The sequence below is a fragment of the Sceloporus occidentalis genome, unplaced genomic scaffold, assembly GCF_023333645.1.
Source record: "Sceloporus occidentalis isolate IW3139 unplaced genomic scaffold, rSceOcc1.0.p SCAF_83, whole genome shotgun sequence".
Taxonomy (NCBI): Eukaryota; Metazoa; Chordata; class Lepidosauria; order Squamata; family Phrynosomatidae; genus Sceloporus; species Sceloporus occidentalis.
In genome coordinates this window covers 3,623,572-3,640,916 of record NW_028317063.1, presented here as the reverse complement: position 1 = coordinate 3,640,916, position 17,345 = coordinate 3,623,572, and the positions used below count along the sequence as shown (strand labels likewise).

Here is a 17,345-nt window from a genome sequence, read left to right as displayed (position 1 = left end):
CCTGAATTAGCACATCTTTAGAGCCTTAAGGGAAGTCTTCTGCATTTGATAATGTATATGCAATCAATGAAATGGGAATTGCTGGAAGATGGTAAAATCCAACTAAAATACATTATTTCCACCCAAAATAGAAAGCGGAATGCTTTTATGTATTATACCCCGACAATAAATTACCCAGCGTTTCAAATGCCCAAACAAGGCTTCTTAGATTAGTAAAACCAGTGGAGATTTCAGCCATTCACTATTGAGGCTATTCACATGACATAACACCAGAATTATCCCCACGTGAATGCATTAAATGCGGGTCCAATTTGTTCTATCTCTCCCAGTGAAGCCAGGAGAGATCCCGTGGCACCTGATGCCACGTCAACTACCATGGAAACCGTACAATGAGGTCCTCTGAGTGCTGAACTTGGAGATCTCTGGCTCAGCTGATCCAAGTCCTGGTTCAATAGAAACCAAGTTTAAGCAACACTAAAGGAAACTCAACGCATACTCGATTACTTGGTTCACACTCAGGTTTCCACTTTGAGTCCACCTTAGTTGGACTAAATTTTACTCCTGCAACTCAGTAGAACTATAGCTATATTAGGGGAATCCTGGTTTTCTCCAAGACATTAAAATGTTGCACATCTTTGTCACTTAACGATTTAAGTACACCCCTGGCACTGAAGGGGTGTGTGTATCATTTACTGGAAGGGCTCAGTCCAAGGCTTCCTTTTATCATTTTTGGCTACAAACATCGCCTCTCTTTGTACAAAGTCTCAGTTCCAAGCCTCGGGAGGAAGCAGGTAATCGGGGACTTTTGGAATAGGAGAGGCACCTTCGGAACGCATATTATTTGCATTTGTAATAATTTACTTGCTACAAAATAGCAGCGGGTGGAGATATTTTGTTACACTCGTCGTACTTTAAAGACAAAGCTAATATTTATGGTTTGGATATATTACTACGCTGTATGCTACCCCTAAAACTCCCCCAAATTATTTTACCGGTTAATGAGATAAACTGCGCTTTCTCTGCTAAATATAATCACCATTTCAGCAGAACTCTCACTGCCATACATGTGATGTATTAAGAGAGAACATACAACAGGACTGACCCCAAGTTGTATGTTTGATTAACCACCACCAGTTTTGCCAGTTAAAAAAGTGTGGAGGTCAAGTAGCTACCTACATTAAGCGCGTCACCGACAGGAAGAGCGATATAAATTGACTCATAGTATTTCACAATATAGGATATTTGCAGAAATTCTAGTAAAATCTTATTTTTCACTAAATAAAAAAGAGAATAACCGTAACTAATTGACTCATATTTGTGTTAAAGGGATGATCTACGTTTCCTCAGGAAGTTGTCTTCACCGGTAATTAGTTTTGGTTGGAGGGCATGAAGGCCCGGAACCGCTACAGCAAGCGCAGACCCGTCGAGCTTGTAATGGGGCTAAAAGAGAAAACTTTCTCCTAATTACGCCAAACGTATGTGCGTTCTTTTAATCCTATTAAACTGTCATTTGTTTCTATACATTCCTAAATGTACAGAAGTAAATCAGAAATGTCACAAAGGTCTCTTTTGACACAGGGAAAAAAAACGATAACATTAATCAATACCGCCCAAAAACCTGCCTGTTTGTTTTTTAAGCTTTATTAAAACAGGTATCATGTTTTTAGTTATGTCTCTTGTGTTTATCACATAAAAAACATGCACCTGAGCCCCTCTTTTTACCTGGGCATTGATTTTTTCCCCTCATTGCTAATAGTTGCCATAGAAACCTATAACAGAAAAAAATGACAAAATATGTTAAAAACACTATTTTTTTACCCTGTATAACAAACACGCCAAAGACATGCTATATCACAAGTAACAAAGACTAACAATGTGACATAAGTCACATGACATTGTTTTTGGCAATTGCATTAAAATCTACAATTACCATAAGCTGAAATGGTTCACTATTTAAAAAATAATAGACACATACAACATACAACATATATGACTTTATGTCCCAGCATGTCAGAATAATAATAATAATATTAAATCAAGCCGGTGACTTAAAAAAATAATCTAAACTACATAATTTTGAAAAAATAAAAAATAAACTTCCTGCCGGGAGATCGGAGTATAGTTTTCCTGCCCAGTTAAAAAAAGAACATTTCAAATGATACATAATGGGAGGGCGATTAGGAAGAAGAAATCAGATGAGAGAAGGAGGATTGCTTCAGACCTCCAAGCGCTGACTTCATTGATGAATGCTAAAAGTAGAGTTTTCACCATGCCAACGAAAGAATGTCCCTGTTGACTGCACCACTTTGCTATTGTTCTTCATACATCCTCTCCATGGAGCCATAGAAACATAGAATCTAACAGAAGATAAGACCCATTCGGCCCATCAAGTCTGCCTAGTTTTTCCTGCTATAAAGACTCAAACCTCAATCAGTTCATTGGTCTCAGGTTCAGGAGCCATATGCCTATCCCATGCATATTTAAATTCCCTTAATCCTTCCTTGTAAATACTGATACAAACGTGTCTCTTAGCCAACATCCTAAGGATGAAATGTACTCTTATCAGCAGAAACACTCCACCTTCCCTTCAAACCACTCCACTTATATACAGTCTGGAAGTCATTCTCTCTCAATGAGAATGAAAGTGTTAGAACCAGAAAGGACCTAAAACCACCTCACCATTTAGAAGGACATACTGCGCGTCCGCGAGATGTGTAACTATGTTCTGCACGTCACATAAACATTAGCACCAGTACAGAAGCCTATATTATTAGTGGAGACCAGAGACATAGTGGTTCCCTGTAGACAATGTCTGATACCTTCTTCCTCTGTTACTGAAGACATCTTCCAGAAGATAGAAGGCATTCCCGAAATTTTTCTAGACCTGAAGAGCTGAACATCCTACGTTTGTCTTGTAATAAGTGATACTACTGATTTAAGGTAATAGTTTCCCATGGGAGAGATGGTTCCTCACCAGGTGATATGGCACCTAAAGTGATAGAATTCAGGATTTCAAGCTGTATCACTTCACTGTCACTGGTGTTCCTACTAAATCTATTGACTACAGCTGTCCATGGTGCTACATTTTTCATGTTTTAAACAAAAAAAATCCCAAAATAATCTAGCAGAAACAAAAGCTGACAGCTGAGGCAGAAGGCTTAAAAAGCCCCTTAAACAAAATATGTTGAAAGTGTCATTGATATTATTCTGTAATATGTTATGGGCCAACTACATGAACACCAAATGCCAAGAAATTTGGGGATGCAAAAGTGCTGAGTCTTAATTCTATACCGTTCCAGTTTAAAACACGTCATAATCTGAGACAAAGGAAACGAGGGACTACTGAGGTCTGCCAAGTGTGTGAGAAGCCTACAACTGGCAGTAAGTATGCTGACTACCTGCCAACAACGATTTCTAACTTAATAGATTTTGTTCATGTGGTATTATAACACACATAACACAACAAAGTAAACAGAGGTAACCATAGCTACTGGAATGTCTGATACATGTGCAACGTGGATCAAACATTTTAATCACGTTTGTAGTTACTTACATGTTACAATGGACCGTATAGTGACCCTGGATTGTAAGTGCAATCAATTGTAACTCAATGGTAATCAAGAGGCCTGGACTGGTCATCCGGCACACTGGGCAAATGCCACTGGCCGCCAGCGTCAAACACTCACCCGATCTGCCCCTCCAGCAGGAGATCGAGTGCTGTAATGTGCGGCCAATGGCTGGATATGTGGGCCAGTGGCTGGATATGCCCAGCCACGCGCTACATGAGCATAAAAACGTAGCACACAGCCGCGCATATCCACTCCAGCCATCGCCGCACTTAGGTCATCAGGTAGCCGTTAATCTTAAAATGCCAGGGCACCTTGTCATCGCCAGTCTGGCCCTGGTAATCAAATACTAGAATTAATCCCAACAGGAACTGTCACACCATTTTGACCATACTTTCACCGTAATTGTTTTTTTTTTTTTTTTATAAATCGTTAAGTATGCAATATATTGGAACACTGCTCCAATCATGGTACATGTAACGTAGCGTGTGATGTAAACATGTAGATATGGTTGCTGCGAATTATTCCATAAACAAGCCACATATTGTTAAAAAAGCTGCAAAATGCAGATTAATTTTTAGTTTAAAGATTTGGCTTAAATTAAATGTACTATTTTAGTATTTTATGCACATGAGGCTTTTTGTTCGCTGTATGCTTGCTCATACTAACAATGACCCTCTAATTGCTAATCATACACCATTAATGGAGAATTAGCCACCTCTGCTATTATTCTGCATATCTGTACAAAATTAAAAGAAGGAGCCAGCAATGCATTCATTGCGTTCCTACAATGACTAATGGGAAAAGCACCAACCACATCCATATGGACTTTTCCAACAAAGTACGTGTTAGGCCGTGATAAATACAATAATCTCTTTCATTTGAGCATTTAAGATTAAGCTTGTGACTTACTTTCAGGCTATTCTGGGCGCACCGAGGCCAAGGACGAGTGACGCATACAGCCTGACAGAACGGGTTTACGACTTTCCGAGCGTAGCCCAATAAAATGGAATAATTGGTGGAAAAATGCATTAAAGACCACTGAACATGCAACTAACCAAAGACTACTTTAGTCTCGCTTAGTTGATTTCTCCCTCTACTGCTCCCCATAGATCCATAAACATTGATCACTTGAGTTCCGCTTTGCCACTCTATCCCGCTGCTCCGCCGAGCTCTACCTGTCTATTCAGGGGGAGCAATCTTGCAGTCTCGATTTTATCCTCCGGTAGCCTGGGACATCGCAGAATGCATACTGTCCATGGGCAAAATTGTACGCATGCACAGTAGCGCTGCCAGTTTGAGTAAAACACTCCACCTGCCAAGCTCTGCCCCTCAGCGGAGTAAAAAAGTTGGGAGGTACAGTATGCTGTCATCCATATTTAAATGTCACCATAGCAACCAATGGAACAGTACCTTTATCTGAAACGCCCAACTGGATGGTGGCCCATCTCCCACCCATCTCTTACCATGCGCAATAAACCAGCGGTACGGAATTTGATGGCGCTATATAAAACAGTAAATAATAATAATAATGATAATAATAAGCCAGAAAATAAAATAATTAAAAAAAAACATTGCTACTTCATTTTGTATCAAATTAATATATGGCGGAGATGTAGTAAAAAAGGTTTCTGATGTTTGATCAACAAGCGCAAACTACAGCTTTGAAAAGTATACATCCTCAGCGAACCACAAAACTCGTGTTTCATAGGAAGACCCCCCCTCTTTAGCAACGCATTCCAACCTGAAAGAGGAGATTAACGCACAGAAGAGGCACTGGACAGCGATATGGTGACGATCATCAAAATTAGCCTAAATGTCACTTGTCAGCACAGTTTACAGATTAACACAAGAATCTGTTACACAAAAACAGCCAAAGCGGAGCCAGAGGCTTATCTCACTAACATCTGAAAATCTCACACACGTGAAACTAACACTCAGTGTTTGCTTTCCAGTTTGGAAGATTTCTTCCAAAAATAACATTTAGTGATCTTAACATTTAATAGCTGATCGGAAAATAAATTTAATGTTTGCCCGGGTCATATTTTCTCTGTTATTTTAAATGTGTTTTGTCAATTTTAACATTCAATCTGTATTTTTCACGTGAAAAGGTCATATATACATTGCTGTTCAAAGGTTTGGGGTCACTTTTATGTTTTAATGGAAAACAAGGACATTTCTAGTAACATAATTGCAGAAGGGTTTCGAACCATCCAGCATCCACAAGCTTAATATACCTTTTTACTATTTGAATCTATATGTCTTTTTGCAACATGAACAGTCCATTAAATGTAGCCATCTCCTTTTAATTAGCCCTGTATTTACTGCAAAAGTGAAGTAAGACAGCAGAAAGATTTATTGTGTGTAGTCAGAGATTTCCTGACTACACACAGGAGACACCTTTTTAAGACACTACATTATATATATATATATATATATATATATATATATATATATATATATATATATATATATATATAGTGTTTTATTTGAAGATACATATAACAATTTGAGTGCCACCGGAAGGAGTAAGGTCGAGTAAACGTAGGAAGTTAATAAGTTACTTTTAGCGAATGTTTGTACACCATTAAAAAAATTCAGTGTCGTTTCCAAAGTGTCACCTACTCTGAATAACTTAAGAAAGGGAATACATTTACATATCACATGTAAGTCAGGTGTTTGGCTGATTGAATATTCCTCACCCCAGAGGGGCAACATAAACAAGGGTAAGCGTGACCTGTATATCACAATAGTCTTACGTGTATTTAGGATCTGTAGGTAGTCAGGTTATTATTATACATACAGTATCCTCCTAAATAACACAATAAGGAAACCATTTATATTCCTTTAAAAAAATATTTTGATTAATATGATTAACATAACACATTTCGGTAAGCAAACATAAAGCTATTCTGTAATTTAAAAAAAGAAAAAAGATAATATGTAATATTAAATTATTACTATAGAAACATGACCTAGAAAGCCCAGCAAAACAATAAATGGAAATTCATTTTGACCAAAATAAAATTTGAAACCTTAAACACAACCTATTTGTTGGGGATCCCAGGTTGCTTTTGATAGAATATGCAAACAAAATGTTTATTTTTAAATATAAAGTAAAATAACAGTCACTACATAAGCTAAAAGTTAGTGTTATATACTCTAGATTGTAAGCTTTGAGAGCCAGGCCCTCTTAACCTAATGTATCGGTTTGTCTTAGTCTGTCAAATCTAGTTTTGTCACATCCTTTGAATGTATGGACTGTAATAAGTGCTGCGAAACCTGTTGGCGCTATATAAATAAAACATGATAATAATAATAACAATAATAATAATAATAACAACAATAATAATAATGCACTGATGTATTTGTAGTAGACACCACTCCCCTTTTTTGTAACTTGTAGTACACACTTCCATTTTGCTCTAGAAAATCAAATCCATGAAAGAAATCCAGAAAATACTATAAAATCCTGAAAAAGGGTATGTAAACTGCAAACAGCTGAATATTCCCAGAATGGGCTACTATGTGCTACACTCCTCACTAGCGCACAAGGGGTTAATGATGTCAGTGACTCTCCACTTTAAAGGTCTGCAGATGTTAATGAGATGCAGATACCCCATTTTCCCCCTTTTTATTGAGATCAGACAGGGTTTTGTTTTTGTACTGTATGGGCAGGCAGTATAGTGTCACCACATGGGACAATATACAGAATCCTTACACTACAAAGCAGGAGTCACCATTGAAAAGGAGCCATTCCTGAAAGGATCTAGAAGAAACGTGGTAGCCACAGCCACCCCCACCCCCTTGCAAACAAACAGCCCCAGTGCCACACAATAGGGTTTATCTGGTTTTCCTCCCCTAAGGCAGCATTTACTGTGATTTACACATTAAAGCTCTGCCAGATGATACATTGTAATAAAGGAGGTGGGCTCTGTAGGCTGCACTTTCACTCAAGGAGGTGTGGAAGGGGGCACATAGTACAGATCGACCCCAACAGCGATGATGTGGGTTAAAAGCACTCACCAAGACAATGGCAAATCTCTCCTCCAGTTCACCTGGCTCTGGCATGGGCAGTTTCAGGGGCATGTTATGTGCCCTAAAATCAGTCTGGTTGGAATCCATGCTCCCTGCGTTCCCCATGATAGGCAGATCCTGCAAAGGCCACCTTGTGCCCGACAGCCCCCAAAATATCAAGGAAATCAGTGATCCAGCACCACTATCCAGTAGCTTGTCCTTTCTCCCCAATCTGTCCAGCAAATCGACCTCAGAAACAACAAAATGAATATATTCCAGTAACAATAGGAATCCTCCTAGACTCCTTCTAGCACAATGCCACCTCTTCTACCTTCTTGCTTCTGGGTGTGCTCCAGAAAAATCCCCAGTTGTGTCCTATGCAGGGGGTAGAAGGCACAGATGCCATCTGCATGTTGCACAATTTGCACACCACTCCTTGCTTGCTGCTGCTGGTGTGAGGATCACAAGAGGCTCAGAGGCTGCAGGCAGCCTGAATAAAACATGGAAACTCCCTTTATTATTGTCCAAGGAGAAGAGAAAGGCTCCCTCTAGTGATCTGCTGGAAAAGCTGGCTCAGGAGAAGCGATGCTGGCTTCTCACTCAGCACTGGATGCTGCCAGCTTCTTAACCGGGAAGCAACTTACTCATACTGGTCCAGAGGTGTTTCCAGGTTTTTAGGGACCCTCAAAAAAAAAAAAGATTCAGATTCTCAACTGATGGTCAGGATGATCATCCTGACAATGCTGACAAATTCTAATTCCGTTTAACAAATCATACATTGTTGGGATGACATCAATCATGTAACCATGTAATCATGTAGCAGAAACAGTATTTGGCTACAGATAAGAACCATTCAGCTCATCTAGTCTGCTTGTAATGTAAAGACTCAAACCTTCACCAGCCCTTGGTCTTCTCAGATTCACATAAACCTAAATGTCCTCTCTGTAGTAGCCTCTACCATTTCTGCTTGGAGGCTGTTCTGCTTATCTACCACCCTTTCAGTAAAGTAACACTTCCTTACATTACATCTGAGCCTCTCACCCACTAGGATTTCACTTCCATATCCTCTGACGGGGGGCTCTTAAGCCATTGAGGGTCCTATGCAGCTGCGTAACCCGCATTTATGATGGCACCTATGTGGATTTTCAGTCGATTTGTGTATGTCAGCACATACTTCTCCCTTAGATTGTAAGCTCTTGAGCAGGGTCCTCGAAGGCCCACCATTCCTGCCGGGAACTTTATACAAAGTACCATAAGGCTAGATGTCCGCTTACAGGCAGGGATCTCAACTCCATATGTATCTGTCTGTCTGTATGTGTGTATATTTGTTGTGTATGTGTGAACTGCTCCATGTAAATAGTATAGCTATGGATAATCTGTGGGCGCTTAATAAATAAAAGGTAATAATAATAACATGACAAAAATGAGAAAGTCTAAAGACTGAAGTTACTCCTCTAAAGGGCATCACAGAACAGGTTCATTAAGGCTTCATATGGAAATGCCATTCTTACATGAAAGGGGCAGAAGGTGGATAAGGAATCTCACCACTATCTACTGTACATTAGTACACATCTGTCTACAGATGCCCAAGTGTGTCTTTCACAGCCATGATGAATATGGTGATGTTTTTTTGCTCTGTTTGAGTGCTGAATGTATGCACATTTCCCGTTAAATTCCCATGATGCCCTTGAAATAATTGCATGGGAACCCTATGGGCAGCCAGAGCAGGAAGATGTAACAGCAGAACTTTATCTGCAATGTTTTAGAAGATAATGGATGAGCCTCTGTCCTGAGGATTATCTTTAATCATTTCTATGAAAGCTATTATAGATCGGGACCCAGTGTTCTCTGTGGCCCTATACGGAGCGCAGTCACCTGCAGTGGCGCCTCCAGCTTTCATATTTAGGGGGGACACATGGGGGGACCAAAGTAGGGGGGGCAATTATAAAATGCTACATATACACTATATATTTATATATGTGTATGTGTTTGTATATATATATAGATATATATATATATATATATATATATATATATATGCATTAGACATGCATTTTTAACTACATATGTACTTATCTCTTTGAAAAGACCGTGACCAAAATAAGATTTCAAAATAACAGCTGAACTGGCAGTTATTTTGTTATTCTTTAATATTACACCCTGCTGACAATATATATAAATATGAGCCCCTGCTTACAATATATATATATATATATAAATAATAGACCCTGCTGCCAATGGGGGGGGCATGGCCCCCTGTGACCCCCCTTCCGACGCCACTGAATTTAATACTTAATGACGTTATTTTTTTCCTACAAGTGTCAAATCACAAACAATTTCCCCTGCCAGTTATATTTGCATAACTGGGGTTAAAATTTTGGGGTAAAATTAGATTTTTTTTAGAAACATTTGGGAATTATTAAGATGAATATGTTACCGGAGTTTCCACCATCTTTACAGATATATATATTCAAATGAATGCAGTGAAGTCTCAGCTCTCAAGGTGATAATGAATTAAATGGAAGAATTTCAGCAGTTGTACATTCTAGAAGAACGTTTTGACCTACGGAACCTTCACGTTGAAATTAAGAAAGAAAATAACTAAGCTTAAGGTTCGTAGGTAAATTGTGAAACTATTTCTAGATTTTCACAGTAACATAAATAAACACTGGTGTTAGTGGAACAGCTCATTTTCGGGTGGGTGAAAGAATTGTTTTTAACAAACATCAAATTTGGAGCGTAAGTGTTGACACTCCGTCTGAGTTGGGTTTCTTTCACGCTTATACCAATCAATTAAAATATAATGAAATGATTGCTTGCTATAACCGATTAAAATAATGGGATTTTTTTTACAAGGGCTGTTAAAAAATGTATGTTATATTTCCTGAATTTTATTAGTGATTTAACTACGTGGACTTCATTTTAAGAAGGTAATTAGAATATTTCAGATTAAAGGGTAATCTCCCATAATAATATATATGTCTATATTTTGTTTAAGTATTAATATAATGTTATATATAGTTGTGTAAAGCAGCAAAGTGGGTTTTGTTTCGTGGGTTTGCTTTCTCGCAGATCTGAGGTCAATGTTGGTCCTCAACCAGATAGAATTCCAGGCAAGAAGCCCAAGCCTGGGCTGGCCATCTAGACACACAGGGCAAATACCTGGTAGGCCACCGGCAGGCAACACTACACAGTCACCTGATCTTTCGCTCTAACACCATCTGGTGCTACAGTGTGGGGCCATGAGGGGCCGTGGTGAAAAGAGTCAATGGGGGTGGTATTAATATGGGCTTTTTTCAGTACTTTTTTGTGGTCTCAGAAATTGATCCAGTTATGGGTTATGATTTAATTCCATTTAAAAAAAAACAAAACTCTGATTTGATTGTTGGTTCGGTTTGGTCCAACATTTGAGATTCACGATGCCCATTCTAGAAAGTGTTTGTACTGTAATCTTTGAATGGGTACTAGAAAAAAAATGACATTGACTTTTTGTCAATCAAAACAGTTCCTGACTTTTAAAATAACACGGCTACAATTTATGGAAGTTTATTTATTGTGGTTAGATTTCCTCTCATTTTAATTCTTCCATCTGGCGTGGTCAAGTGGCAGCTTAAGTGCTACCCTTGCAGATGTTTTCATCAAACCACATGAAAGATTCCTTAATGGTCTAATCTTAACAATCCTTCCAGAGGCAATTGCTTTCATTAACTAACTAACTACATACATTCTGGGCTTTATTTTGGGAGTATTTTTAAATGGAAACTGTAAGTTGTCATTTTGCTTACAGAGCCATAAGTATCTCAATTTTGGGGTTATTATTAATATGGTTCTACTATCGCTTGCTTTATTGGAACCAAGATTCCAGCCATCATATGCACTTTAATGTATATGATAGCTGAGTGTCCCCTTTAAATTAATGTTTTCTCCCCTTTGCAAATTAATGGAGGGAGACAGCAGAATATGCATTTGCCCCCTTCCCCATCCTCCATCCCTTTGGCTTTCAGTTGATGCGCTCTGCCCGTACCTGGGAACTTCTGGGCTTCGGCTACCCGGAGCCTACCCTTGCGGGATGCGGCCAGGACTGGTCCGGCTGATGTCCGGGGGGCATTCCTGCTCATGTCAGTTCTTGCTGACATCGCGAGAAACCCCCCAATTTAAAGAACCCGCTCACACAACCCGGAGGATTCGGGGGTTGACCCGGAGAACCAGTGCTTCATCTGGAGTTCTCCGGGACAAGAGACCAGAGAGTTCCCAAATATGGCTCTGCCTCCTGCTTCATCTCCAGATTGCCCCTGCACATGCGCGCAATATGCTAACCACCAGCCAGCTTGTTGGCACAAGAATTCCAGGGGATCTAACAATTTTAAAACCCATTGTGTACCTTGAGGCTTAGAACCACTGATCTTGAAGTCAATACATTTAAAGATACAAAGCACAAAGGTTAACCCTTCGCATAGTGAGGGCACAAGCAACACACTACACAGAGTGCATGCCGGTTTATGTCAATCTATTCATTGTGTTTTTATACTACAAGTAAAAAAAATGAGAAATCTAATTTTGTGTTGTGTTTTTTTTTCTGTTTCATGAAATAAAACTGCTAAACCCGAACGAAAGCTCTTCTGAAAGGGCATGGACATATCCCTCCGGTATTACATTGCTGAAGTGAGATGATCCACCCTTAAGAACTGTTAGGATATAATGAATTTATAATACGTTCCACATGAAGGGTGTGACACGGCGAAAGGGAAGGGTAGGCACATGTTTCTCGGCAGAAGCAAGGATTTAAATAAAATTCAGTTTAATTTTAAAATTAATATTTAAAGAACAAGTGTCCCTACTTTAAATTCTAATTCTTACCCCTATATAAACCTATATTCATTTTTCTTTATTTTTAAACATTTTGCTAAAATTAAGCATTAATTAAAAATATATTTACCATTTCTCTTCCATAATGTACATAACTGGCGTTTTTTAAACGTTGTAAAAAATTAACTGTGCCCCTGCTTTACAGTGTGAATTTTCATGCAGATCTGGGTGCAACAAAAAAAAAACTACACCCAGGGCTTTATAGTACTTTGGGTCTTTAAGACAGGGGACCAAGTTTTCCCAGATCCACAGGTACTCACTTGATCTTAGCCAAAAGGCTCAGAAGCAATAACGACTACCATCTGTTATTTTTTTAATAAAGTCCCGTAGGTCAGTGGCTCCACTCTAAAGAAACATAAAAAGTGTTCCAGGTGCCATAAGGACACAGTGACCACCAGGCCCACTTGGGGATATACAGTCCCTTCCTTCTCTCCCCAGCAAGAAGGCTTCCTGGCCCTGGAATTACAAAAGGAGAAGGGGGTCACTTGTCTCCTCCCTAACCAAAAAAGGGACAAGGATCCAACATGGTATTTTCAGTGTACAAAAAGTAACAATCCAAATACCTTTGTAAAAAGTAACAATCCAAATCCGTTGTGGTATGAGAAACAATTTAATGTATGCACCTAGCCTAAAAGTGCTTCAAGGGTCCAGAAGTGATTGGTGGACCTAATAGAAAACCATGGTGATGTACTAACCTCGCACACCAAATACATGAACACGCGCCCTGGCTGGACCATTGCTCAGGGGACTCTGAAGATCCTCGTAGCTACAAGCTTCCCGGCCTCAAAGCAAGAGGCCCAAGACTGAGAATAAGATAAGAACTACCATCTTGCTAATTGTGATAATAGCTTTATAGGACTGTAAATAATTTCTAGTGCTAGACACTCACGTGCAGCCTGTTCAACGAGGATAGAGGCTGCTTAGGCGGACTGTGGGGTTCATATGTAATACTCAACAGGGGATCATGGGAAATAGAGGCAATTTGCATAACGTCTAGGGAGGGAGTTAGAGCTGAAAGATAAAAATCCATATCACCCAAAACCAGACAATTAATTGGGGTGACTTGGCAACCCCCCTTTAACAACCTCAATGGTTTGCCAATCTTTATCTAGCACCCAGTCATTGGAGATCACAGAGAACTTTGAAGTTTCCAGTGTCCCATTCTATGAAGAGCAGCTGGAAAATGCTTTATTTTCTAGGCTGCCAGTCCAACACCTGAGGCTATATTCACGGCACTCATACTTTTTCCAGTTCACGGTTGATTTTATTTTCCTTTAAGAGAAAGCAGATGCTGTTTATGACTTGAGCATAAATATTTGGTCCTGTACTTCCAGATCTGACTGCTGAATAGAATTATCCCATTTTCCTGCTATAAAGAAGACATCTCTGCTGAAAATAAAGTACTTTTTCTCAATATACAGTATATGGTATCCATTTATCTAAAATCCACTTGGTATGCCAACTAGTTTTAAGAATGCTGGCTTTCACACTTAGCGAGCAACAATTAATCACTAGGATACATGGGAACTTTCTAAATGAGCTAACCCTCTTGAAATATTAACCCTTTAATAGCCGGTCGTGAAGATTCTTTGTAACAACTCACTAGTGAGTTACCTGGAATTAAAACCCTGAGAGTTAACTACTTGGTGGCTACCAATAGGGCAAGCTATTTAACACTGCTCGTTCTCACCTGAGCTAGGTTTACACTCATATGCAGGCACAGGCAGGCCATCTAGCCCGTCAATCAAAAGCCTGGTGGGCCACTGGTCTCACACATCTGGACTCACCTTCACAGGGGAGGTGAACTCCAAGAGAACCCAAAGGGGAGAAGTTGCACACAAAAAGGGGGAAATCTATTGGGGTTCCTCCCCAAGTATTCCAGATGTGGACCTTCTTGCTTACTTGTGCCAAGAGGAATACCAACTGGTCTTTAATCAGGGCCAATAAAGTAACATATGCAGGTCTGTAAGTTTCTTTTCTCTACCACTACCCTATTAATCCAAATATATCAGAGAACTGGATAGACAGAACACGTGGTCTAACAAATGTGTTCTTGACAAGTATTTTACTGGGCTCCTGGTAAAAAAAAAGTTTCAAGGAATCTTAACTGGTGTGAAAATAGGCATTGGGCATGAACAATGTATGCTGAGCCTAAATACAACACCGTGATACCAAATGGGTCCAGACATTACGTCACCACATCTCTTTATGTATGGCATAGGTATTCTATATCCCAAAAATATATTCCTACAACAGAAATCAATGTTATTTGCAGGCGTATCTTAAGTCCTTTTATAAACATAATGAATTTTATCATTTGTGTAAATCAGCATTCAGGAAAGTGAACAAAGCAGCGGACATCATGAAATTAAAGAGGGGCAATACACTAATTGATGATCCTAAAGTAATACAAATTCTTTTCAGAGCTCCCATATTATCCAGATCCTTTTTAAACTACATGGCTGGGATATTTCGGTGTTCCAAACAGTATTGATAATGATTAGTCTGCTGGCAGCGCATACAGTTTACATCTGCTGAAATAAATCTTTATTTTCTGTTGTTCTTGTACAATATTCTAAGCTTATTCAGCCAATCAATAATTCTGAGTAAGGTTTCCAGCAGTCATTGGTGGACACTGTTCATTCAAGCATCAGACTGATCAATAAGCCACATTTTTCCTCTATCACTCAAATGTGCAAGCCTGTTTCTGGAAGGTCTTATTGTATTTTAAAATGCACTGTATTGTGTATTAAAGTATTACTGGAGAGCTGCCATGTATGCAGAGGTGTAACACAACGTGTTGAAACCCTCTGCCTGCAAGCTGTGTCGGGAGCTTCCCTCTCCTTCTATTTATCTTAATGTGGATCTGAATCAATTCCTGTGTCTCTGAATATGTGATTCTACACGTATGGAATTAGAGCTCAATTATGTGCAGTTATATTATAGAGAGAATAAACATATAAGTGCCAAGTGTTCATGAAATGATAGCAAGCACCTTGCGCATTCCTGGTATGAACATTCACAAAATTCATTAAAAGCCAATGTCATTAGTGGCAGCATCAAAGGGTCTTCTTGTGCACAAAGAAGCCTTTGAGTCCCTTAGGACGGGATGGGGGGGTTTGGTATTTGGAATGGGTTTATCAACCATCCATTTGTAATTGAATTTAGAGCTTCACCTGGAGGATCATGGTAGAACTGAGTGAGTTTCCAGGTATGATCACATAGTGGCAATGCTAAAATGGGGTAAATGTAAATATAGTTTTTGCTGATTAATTGTAAAAATTCTATTCATAATTTTGTATGAGAGTCCTCCAGCTATCTCTAGACTGTTACCCTTCTGTCATTGGTAAGGACAAAAAAGTAATGGATGAGTAATATGACCTGGCCAAGCCATCGACTTTGGAAGAACTGGTTGCAAAGTAGCCGAAAGACTCAACGAAACAGATGGATACAGTTTCAGGAGGTTGAGGAAAAAGTGCCTGTGGTTAGAACAACCCTTGTTGCTGTCCTACAACCCGTACAATTGTAAATCAGCCTCTGATGTTCTTAAATTCATAGCGGTGCTAGATAAATATATAACTGTCCCTGCTGTTCAGGACTGTTTCTCAGCAGGATCATTCTAGTCTGATTTCTTTTATGGACAATCTGGTAAAGGGTGCAGTAGATGGATATTGGGTTTTTTTCAAGTCTTTTAGAAATTCATACGTGATCCTTGGCAGTAATAAACCTTATTATTAAGTAAATGTATAGCTTTGCGGATCCCTGAAAAAAAAATATTGAGCATTACTTTGCCTTCAGGCACAAAAAGATATGGACAGCATGCCGTCTGCGTTGTTACTTGGCAGATCAATGTGGCTACAATGTCGAGAAGATCCTGATTCTAAAATAAACTGTAAACAAGCTTTGGCGCTATACTCCCAGATGTATGCACTAGAAGGTATGTAATAAATTCTCGGCAGAGACACCATGGCCCTTCCTGTTTCCTTCACTTTTAAAAAGAGAAGTTGGTAAACACAGCATAGAGAGGTGTAGCTAGACTGACTTAGTGACCTTTAAAACAAAGATCTTCAGAATCCAAACAATATAAAATCCAGCCTACTCTAAAATAATTATTCCCTTCCTCAGAAACAATCTCTTGACCTTGGGGATTTCTATTACATTTTCTCTTGTTATTGTAGGATTCCAAAAACATCATCCCTGTCTTCGGAGACACCCAGCGCTAAGCTTCAAGAACAGATTTAGCTGAAATAAACAAGGTCAAATGTAACTTCTACTACGACTTGTCATAAAATATATGTTTTCTCATCCTTTGAAATCTCTTTGTAAAACGTATTCTGATTAAAAGAATCTCACGTTCTATAATGTCATCATCAGGTTCTCCTTAAGAGTAGACACTTGATTATGACGTTACGCCCTCATAGTTAAAAATTCTCATAAGAAGCTGGGATTGCGTCTCTCCATCAGCCAAAATGTAGCTGTACCCTATCGCACTTTTTAACTCCTAATCAGGAGGTTCTGTTGTCCTCGCAGAGATGTTTAGCGAAGACATTACATTTGTTTGGCGTTCATCTCTTTAAGTTCGTCGGAGGCCTCTTCTTTTTCCTCTTGTTATAGGACTCAGGAGGGGAGGAGATGGGCTGCCGGAGATGGGGTATGGTTACCTTTCATTACGTGGGGTAAGAGCAGTAATGGGGGAGAGTGGCCATGGCCTAACACCGCCTTTCTCTCCTGGAGGTCAAAGGCTGCCCCAGAAGCCTACCTGGGAAGGGCAGACTACATGGACCTTCCTTCTTTTGTGGGAGTGGCTTCATGAAGGGTGGGGCTAACCACATAAAGGGCATGGTTAGCTTTGGGGGGCATGGTAATCTGCAGGCAAGGGCCCCAGAGAATGAGGAG

The 17,345-nt window shown here is 39.4% G+C and overlaps 1 protein-coding gene across 3 annotated transcripts in view; it reads right to left on the bottom strand.

The window, feature by feature from the left end:
* LOC149285198 (formin-like protein 2) overlaps positions 1–7,709 on the bottom strand; it is an 87,286-nt gene extending 79,577 nt beyond the window's left edge. For all 3 annotated transcript variants that reach the window (XM_089495682.1, XM_089495683.1, XM_089495684.1), the window contains exon 1: positions 7,593–7,709. In XM_089495682.1, coding sequence (XP_089351808.1) covers positions 7,593–7,709 — 117 coding nt within the window. The remainder of the gene's footprint in view (positions 1–7,592) is intronic.
* Positions 7,710–17,345: the final 9,636 nt, after the last annotated feature.